The sequence below is a fragment of the Pelecanus crispus genome, chromosome 3, assembly GCF_030463565.1.
Source record: "Pelecanus crispus isolate bPelCri1 chromosome 3, bPelCri1.pri, whole genome shotgun sequence".
Taxonomy (NCBI): domain Eukaryota; kingdom Metazoa; phylum Chordata; class Aves; order Pelecaniformes; family Pelecanidae; genus Pelecanus; species Pelecanus crispus.
In genome coordinates this window covers 80,348,172-80,357,380 of record NC_134645.1, presented here as the reverse complement: position 1 = coordinate 80,357,380, position 9,209 = coordinate 80,348,172, and the positions used below count along the sequence as shown (strand labels likewise).

At 38.4% G+C, this 9,209-nt stretch overlaps 1 protein-coding gene across 1 annotated transcript in view; it reads right to left on the bottom strand.

Moving 5' to 3' along the window:
* Positions 1–166: 166 nt before the first annotated feature.
* AK9 (adenylate kinase 9) overlaps positions 167–9,209 on the bottom strand; it is a 72,297-nt gene continuing 63,254 nt past the window's right edge. Inside the window, exons 29-36 of the mRNA XM_075707721.1 lie at positions 8,976–9,122; positions 7,185–7,405; positions 5,767–5,963; positions 5,071–5,240; positions 4,242–4,340; positions 4,058–4,160; positions 3,383–3,497; positions 167–369 (exon numbers count right to left, since the gene is read on the bottom strand). Of these exons, the coding sequence (XP_075563836.1) occupies positions 167–369; positions 3,383–3,497; positions 4,058–4,160; positions 4,242–4,340; positions 5,071–5,240; positions 5,767–5,963; positions 7,185–7,405; positions 8,976–9,122 (1,255 nt within the window). The remainder of the gene's footprint in view (positions 370–3,382; positions 3,498–4,057; positions 4,161–4,241; positions 4,341–5,070; positions 5,241–5,766; positions 5,964–7,184; positions 7,406–8,975; positions 9,123–9,209) is intronic.

The following is a 9,209-nucleotide window of genomic DNA, read 5'->3' as shown; positions in this document are numbered from 1 at the left end:
GGGGCGCCCTGCCTCAGGCGTGGGCTGCCGTAATGAGCGTTAAACGAGGCGTGACTTAAGGCAAAAGAGTTTAATGCTAAGGTTTCGCGTCGAAGAAGCCGGCCCGAGAAAGGGTGACGTAGCTCGCGGGCCGCGTGCCAGCGGGGCGGGCGGCGGATGGCCGGCGCTAGGCGAGGGCGGGGCTGTGGCCCTTGAGGGAGAGGAAGGCGCGCAGCCTGCAGTCGAAGCCGAGGGGCCTGCGGGCCGGCTCCCGGTAGGGGCCCGCCATGGCTGCCCCCAGGTAGGGGACGAGCCGGCAGTGCTCCGTGAACCGCGCCAGCTTCCTCCGGTACGCCTGCCGCGCCGGCTCCGAGCTCCGGGGGTTGTGCGCTGCGGGAAGGTAAGCGGTGGCTTAGTGTCTCCTGTTAGCTTTGTGGCATTACGTTACAGAAATGTTAGAAGGCATCATGTCTACGCCTGGTGTTTTTGCCCTGGGTACAGGTAAAACTGCGGTGGGCTATGCCCATCGACCCAAGCCAACAGAAAAATCAAGCCTGGTATTTCACAAGTTCCTGATTGCGAAGGGGTAACAATATTCAGAAAGATCAAGGCTTTTGTAGACCAACAGCAAACATAAGCTCAGCTCCCGTCAGCTATCGATACCTCGGGCCACGAGGGGCTGGTGATACTCGAGGCAATGACAGTTTTGGGTGACGCGGCACGTAGCCTGAAGTGGTGCTGCGTGGGCATAGCCCAGGCATGGCGTGGCTGGCACTGGGCCGCTGCGTCCTTGGCACAACTGTTCTACGACCCAAATTCTTTGTCCACAAAAAACCAAGAGGTGACTGATACGTAAGAGGAGGAAGGAAATGTCTAGACCAAGAATTTTACAATTAAGATAGTATTGTTTCTTTTCTTTCTTACCTCTCTGCCCTAAGCTGTATTTTGGCCTACATTAGTATCTAGTGCCAATCTTCAGAGTATTATTTATTATTTTAATTGTTACACTGAGGCAAAGGGGAAGGAGTGATTTAATACCAAGCCAAGTTATAACCATTTTTTTCCTGTAAATGGTACTTTATATCTCATTACAAAAACTGGACAGCATGAAGAACTATGCAATGAGACACTTTGGCCCACTAGTTTTAAATTGTAGACAACCGCATTTAACAGCTTCTGAGTGATTTTTCAAGCATAGCTGTACCTACAGCTCTTACAGGAGTCAAATTTGAAGGGCACTAAATCACTCTAGTGATGCATGGTTTCCTGCTCTTTTTCCCAGGAGTAAATCTCTCTGCATTTGTGATCGATTGCCTGTACGTCCTCTTCTCGGATACTGCAAGCAATCCGGTATTGTTAGAAAAGCTGCAGAAGCAACTAAACCACTGTTTCTTGTCCCCTATTTAAATGTGACATTAGAGAGTGACATAAGTTGAAGATGCGAAAGTCTTACTTCGGATAGAAGTAGGGTGTAAAAAATTTCCAAGGGACCACAACGTGAAACGCTTTGATCAAGGACAATGTGACTACTCTGAAGAGACACACAATAATAAATAATGCTATATTTGCAAAGGAGATTTCTCAGTGTACTAGAATGCTGTATCTTAAAGTTGGAAGCAGTTCTATTCAGTGTTGGAAGATAACTCGTTTTCCTGGATTCCTGCGGTCAGCCTGTTTGTCACTGCGTGAGAAGAGATTCGTGCACTTGCATAACCATTCCATTTCATCATCCAGTGCTGATAATGACTGAATGATGGAATATATGAGCAAAGCATTCCTGGTGTGGACATTGTTATGTTAGCAAAGCTGTCCTGACAATAGGATGAAAACAGTCTTTGTGGATGAAACAAACTACAGTATAAAAGCAGTTTTGCTGGCTTAAGAACTGTACATTTATGCAGGAGCTTATCATGTGCCTGCACTGTTCAGTGGTCTTCCTTAACAAAGCTGTGCTAGCAAAAATCTGTGATAGTCCAAGAACGTTATGGAGGGCTCTGGAAACTGCCTGAGGAAACATGGCACATGAAGAACTTTGGACAAATAATAAAGATTGCCATTATCTGAAAGAATAAGTAAAAATTCGAAATCCCAAAAGGCAAGGTAGAGTTCACCCACTGAATGGGCTGGCTTATAAAAGGCAAAACTGGTGGGTTGAAGAAGTGGCATTCTTGCTCCAGAAATCTCCAGCAGTACTGGAAAGCAGACCAAAGCTACAGCAGAGCTGCAAACTACGCTGTTGAAATCCTGAAGCTGGCACTGTTTAGGCTGATTGCAAACTATTGAGGATTATTAGCTGAAACTGCTATCTTGGACTGCAAAAAACCAACCAAACAAAAATTCTAAAAAAAAGCAAATATGAACACGGGAGACAAAGCTTGAGCAACTTGCCTCGGTGAAGGAGTAGTCCTAACCTCTGGTAACTCCATGAGATGTTTTACTTTATCATTATTTTGTGGGCTGAGTACAAACCACTTAATTTTAATTTTGGGCTGTCTATCTTTGTTATGGAAAAGTAAGGTGTTCGATTGGACTGTCAATTAAATAAAAAAAGAAGTTAAAACTAATCAATGTACCGATACTCCGAATCACATTAATATTCAGATCTTCCCTGGTAATTTCACAAATAAGCAGACTGATAGATAACATTTCATTTATCTGTGCTAAAAACTTAAAAATCCAATTAAATCTGCATGGATATCTATTCTTTTGTACTGCATAACTTAGTGTATCAGTACCGAGCCCATGCAAATGAAGGGCTTTTTTTGAAAATGATAGGTGTTCTATGTGCACTTAAGCTGTTTTTCAGTACACTTAGACCTCTTCATTTACATATTTAGCTACTGTGTTATTGGAGATGTATATGATCAGAAAGTTGTCTTCAGGTTATCTGCAAGGCAAGGTTTGCTAAGTTCTATTTGACCACCTGATACAGTTGAAAAAAGGCAAGCAAGCATTCAGGCACCTAAACTATTCTTCAGGTAGTATTTCAGCAGCCTTTTATTACAGTAATTTTAGTCCATTTTTAAGACAATTCAGGTTGTCTATGACTGGTCTAAAGTGTAGTACCACCTAGATTATAACATTTTACTTTCTGTTTAAAAACCTCAACAATGCGTGTTAGAAATGTTTTCAAGGCTATCAGGTTGTTGGTGATAAAATGTCATTAAAGTGTGTGATTTGTGAGAGATCACTTAGCTATCTACCTATCCTGTTAACCTTATTTTCCTCCCTGGTCCTTACACATTTCCAAGACACTTGACAGTGTGTACTTAAATCACTATATAACAGTATTTTCCCCAGTTGGACATAAGAAAACTACACAAGTTGGTTGTCAATGTTGTGTCAGATGATTTACTGCATTTATAGAATTCATTATTTTTTAGCATATTATTTTATACACTACCTTTTAAATGGCAGGCGACGAACAGCAGAGCAGTTTTTTTTACACTTAGGAATGGAAACTTCGGCTTTAAGCAGCCTACTTCGTTCAGAGCTTTTATTAGAGAAGCTGCTACTCCCTAAAGAAACAGAACAGTTTTAGAAGATCTTTCCAGAACTCTAGAACAAAAATATATTCAAAGCCTGATCCTGTTGTCATGCAAATCTAACAATATAGGATGATGCCTAAGTTGGTGAATTGTAGAAGATAACAAATAGTATAAAATAGGGAGGGAAGTGACCATGAATCATTTTTTATTTCATATTCATGTCTCAAAATTTAACCAACTATCCTTAAATGATTCCAGATAGGCTTTTTTCTGTCCTGGTGTTAAAAATCAAAGTAAAAAGTAATCTGACAAGACAGTATAAACAAAAGAGTCAGAAAATCTGTCTCATAATATTGCAGTTCATTATTCCCCTCTGATGGTCTTGCTTGTATTTTTTCCATTAAGGCTACAAATATCTATTATTTTAAAGCTCTTAGAAAATTCCTCTCAATTGTAAGTACACAATTTTCAATTTAATATAATCCCACTAATAAATATAAGACTAACATTGCATTAAAAAGGAAATAAACTGGGTGGGATATACTATACATTGCAAAATCATGTTTTAAAACAGAAAAGCAAGAACTGGCCTGTTCAAGGTATCCAGCCAAAGGAAGCACAGTGAGTGGTATTGGTTCCTTTATTGGAGGGAGTTTACGTGGAAGTTTCAGATTCCAGTACTTCTCTGGTAATCTAACCAGATAAAAAGTAAGCACATTTAAGATGTATAAACCGTGACATGATTAAAGATTAAAATGCAGTTAGCATATTCACCTCATAAACTTCAGCAGTTTTTCTTCACTTTCAAAAATATATACCTTGTCTTGATATTTTGCTGCATACTCAATGTTGCCAGGCACCAAAGCTTCATATCTGAAGAGACGGAGCAAGAAAGACTATTAATACACAAGAAATGTAAGACATCATTTGTGTGGTGTAAACTCATGAGCTACAGGGAGCCTTCTGGTAATTTGGCAAGTATAGGAACTACAAAAAAGCAGCAATTGGATCATCCAAGGTTCCACCACATGACTGACAGTTACAAGGCTCAAAATCTGAGAGCCTCTGCCTCAAAATCTGCTTATTAAAGGGCTTTTATAGTGCTTCTTTAGAGCTCCTCTAGTTAAAATGCCAGTCGTAGTTCAGGAGATTAAGAAGGGACAGCATAGAATTGACTATTACGGTTCTACCTTGATGAGAAATTCCTGCACACTGAGGAAATCAGTGGGACTTCATGGTGGAGCTTTACAGATCTCTTATAAAAATCATAAGAGCTAGTTTTGCATCTACTAAGGTTTTGTGAGATTTGTTCGAACTTTTGCAGGCTTATGATAGAAAAAACTCAAAACTTCATCCAAGCACTCTTCATCACAAAAGACAGTAAGCCAACACAGATCCTTGTAGAACCTGTAGCCGTATGAGCTTCAAAAGGTGATTTTACATTGATTTCCAAAGCCACAGGCACAATATAGAGAATTGTAATTGCTTTTCCTCTCCAGACCCTGAACACTATTAAAAAGTGCTTTGAAAGTATTTCCTCATTAATGTGTTAATACAGGACACGTAGCCTGTAACGCTGATTATGAAAACTGCAGTGACGTACCTCTGTTTTCCATCTAGGTAAGTGACTGGACAGTATCCCTGCATTTCAGCACTTACAGGGAATAAGACCTTCACTTCTGCCGCAGTCAGTTTCTTTGGTAGCATATCTGAGGGTGGGAGAGGGTGAGGTGCCAGTGGTGGCACATAAACCTCTGGTCTACTCAAGAATTTCTGTAGAAAAATAAATTAAATGTTTTTATAATGAAAGCAGCACTGTAAGACTGTTAGTCAAACTCCAGAGGACTGGCTTGCACAATTCGGATACTTGTGCCTTCTACAACACCTCTCTTAGTGTGCTGGCACTGCTGCTGCTCCCGGGAAAGTAAGTTCTCTTCCAGCCCTCTGTCAGTTGAAGTCATCACTATCCACCCGCCATCCATCACTAGCCACTGCTATCATTAGCCACCCTCTACATCCAGTCTCCCCAGAACAGATGGAAAAAGGAGGAAGTGGTTGTTTTAAAATGGATATCTGATCTATGACAATTTGTAAGACGAGCGTTGGTTTGAATGAATTCTGCTGCATTTTGTTTGCCGAGCCGTTTGATAGCAGAAGTGTACAGAACAAAAGTTTGAATACTAAGAATGCTAGTCTAATTCAGATTACATATTGCTTGTTTCTGTATGCAATCAAAGAATCTAAGCAACAATGTGCCCTCTTCCCGTAATCCCCTCCCGACCTGCTTTTTGACACTTACGTCCAGTTCTTCCTGTGAAGCCATTTTGTAATAGTGTCCTCGAAATTCTGCAGCAAACTGCAATGACGATGTTACAGAGCAGTCAACCAATTCACCCTTTTCTGCAAGGCTGACGGGACAGTACTGTCCAAACTCCCCCAGCCGATTCTGCAGTTCTTTGGGAGTGATACATAAATCAGCAATGCTGGCTGCTTTTCCTGTTAATAAAAACATTTAATGATAACATTTTATTAATGAAAGACATAGAAACATCAAACATTTCTATTCAGAAATGTTAGTTTAGAAGATATTGGAATTCATCATGTAAAAATTATATGAAATAATGAGAATTAAAATAGCAGTTTTTATAGATTGATATTAAAATGGTTGCAACCCATTTTACCAATTTAACATTTTTCTAGCACTTAAGAAAAATAATTATTAATGATGTGGGATACTCTGCATGATTAACTAACTTATTAGTCTGTTTTCCCTGGGACAGTTTTATTTATGATTTATTGTTTTACTCCTTTGTGTTGCTAAGGAACATTTCAGCTACTACTATTTTATTTCTTTACATTGGTGAAAAAGAGTACAAGGTGTGATGAAAGCCTCCCCTTTATTCATCCATGTCTTGCCAATGCTACAGTCTATCTGGATGAAATATACTCAAAATCTTGAATAAAATGTTGTATAAAACACAAACTCTCTAAAAATCGTGCTTTTCAAGCTTGATGTGAAAATGCTAAATGTATTTTAATTTTTTTTTTTTGGCTTATGACTGCAATTTTTAAGAAGAGTGCAGCCACAGAGCTGTAAAAGTTAAAACCAAAAGGTGGATATGAGATAAGGAAGTCTGTTTGTCCTTCAGAAGAATTCTAGTTAAACTGTACAGGCATATTTAAAAAGCATATTTAATCCTGACCAATGCTGACACACAAAAATTCAGGTGGGAACTGTGTCATTTTAGACTAAAGTGGTTTTCCTCCCACAGCACAGAAATTAACTCAGATGGCATATTTAACCTTAATTCTGAACTTCTAATTAACATTTTTCCCCTCCTTCCCTCTTCCTCCACTGACACTTAATTGAAGCTGCAAGTCATAGTTCCCCTTGTATACTTTGGGGTACTCTTTGTGATTTATCACCCAATGTTGAGGAATCTGCCATGGACCATGAGACCTCTGACTTCTTTCAGCTGTATTCTGTTGCCCTGTTCTTTGGAGGGTGGCCTCAGACTGTCCTGTTGTTGGTTTTGATTTTTGCTTTCTTCAAGAGATCTCTTCAAGATCTTTGCAGATGATATCTAAGAATTTGAGGGTATGTATGTGCCCAAGAATTAGCTTCATCCAAACCAAGTTAAAGTTGAAATACACTCATTACATTGCAGCTTCTTAAAGAAATGAGTATTATTCTAAGAAACTTTGTTTTTCTTTTACCTTCTTTTATTCTTTCCAGGTATATCTGGATTTCTTTAACAACCACTTGAATTTCCTGCAGTACTTTGTTCCAGATCCACCACTTGCTCTGAAGGGCATCAATCACACACCAGTTCTGATGCTCCGTCTTATAGTAAGTCCTAATTGCATCAATGTGCTGTTTATAGCAGGAATTTTTAATAGCTAGAATCTGTGAGCTGTCATGTTCAGGGTAGGGAGGTCTGAAGACAAAAATAACACTGGTTTAAGTCTGAATATTAGATCGTCTCATTGAATTTCAGGTGTAAATTCTAGAGTTCACATCCTTTTTAAAAAATTCTGCTTATTTGAGACTGTAGAACATATTTGAGAAATACAGCTTTCTTATTATTACCAGTTACATATGAAAAGTGGCATACTTCCGATTAGTTATGTTCAGATACAAAGGACAAAACTTTTGCTATTTATGTCCCAAATACAACTCAATAATTTTGTAGAGGATTTGGAATGTATCTGCACATACTGACACACACTACCAGCACACCATTAAATGGTACCCTAGACAAAATGCTATGAGACTTTTAAAATGGAAGTCAATTGTTGATTAAAAAACAGGCTTAATTTTGAATTATGCTGTTGTTTGAAATCAAGAAGTAGCCATAATCCTTGGATATATTTTGAAAACTGTCATATTTACATATACATAAATGAAAATAATCCATCTGACCTCTAAAAATATTATGCAAGACCAGAAGAGATATTTTGACTAGAACATAGAAGCATTTCCTGTTCTGGTTCTTAATTTAAATGATGCCAAAAAAAGAGACAAACTTCTGTTTTAATGGAATTCAATTTCTTTGTCAATTGTACCTTTCAGAAATATCTGATATTGCACATTTGATTTGCATTTAAACCTATGAAATTTAATTAGTTTGGTATTTAAAATGAAAAGTTTAGAGTAAATACTTTCAAAAAGGCAGCATTAATTTAATTTTTTGCAATGCAAATTGTCTTTAGGCTTTCGGTAAACAATTAGGCATTGTACTGATTACTTGATAAAAAAAAAAGAGGCAAAATGAGAGAGACACGCAATAATGCTGTAAGCTATCTGGAACTTCTTAGAAACACTTCCTCTAATGAGAACCAGGTTCTTCTACAATTTAATTTTAAGGTGAGTGTTCTGTTCTTTTTAATTCTCTGTCCATTTATAAACCGCTTACTGCTCTTCCTCAAAAACAACCCACAGCTCTTTAAATGGTATATTTATCTCCTTAGAAAAACGAAGAGGGGAGCGAGCTGAATTGAAAGGTTTAGATGAGTAACTCATTAATTGTATATATTATTAAAATATATATTATTTTCATCTTTTAAAAAGAACTCCAATTAAGACTTAAAAGAGAGCTTATTAGATGAAGTATCAGTTTCCCTTATGATGATAATAATTGAATTGATGAATAATAAACTTCAGCAGCAGAGTGAACTAGTAACATTTCTGATGTACAGTTTCATTAAAACCAATTTAACTAAGCAGTGGGTGCACAGCATTGCACATCTGTGACCTCAGTCATGCAATCAGGGGATCTGGCCAGAGCATGCCACAAATTCCTTATGTCTCCGTTTCTGGTCTGTGGACATCAAAGCATTAGAATGTAGAGGGACTGGTGCCCATGTCTTTTCATATGTGGAGTTCGGAGACAGCTGGATTATGCACCAGCTTGGATGCAGCCTCTCTGGGTATAGCACTGAGGCACATAAATAGACAAATGACAGTATCATGTGGATAAAAATACTGCTATCAGGGAACATCACTACCTATTCATGCTTTCCTTATCCAGCAGTGCTCTTCTGAACACTTCTTTTGCATCCATTTCTAATTCAAAGATTTTCACTGGAATTATCTTAGCTGATTCCAAGAGGATTACTTGTTTTCTTGTTACAGGATATCCATCAATTACAACTCTGCATACAAACAGAAACAGAAAGACAGTTTTCCCAAGAAGTCAGTTTCTCATTAACCGTTAAGACCATGTATGTTCCTAGTACATG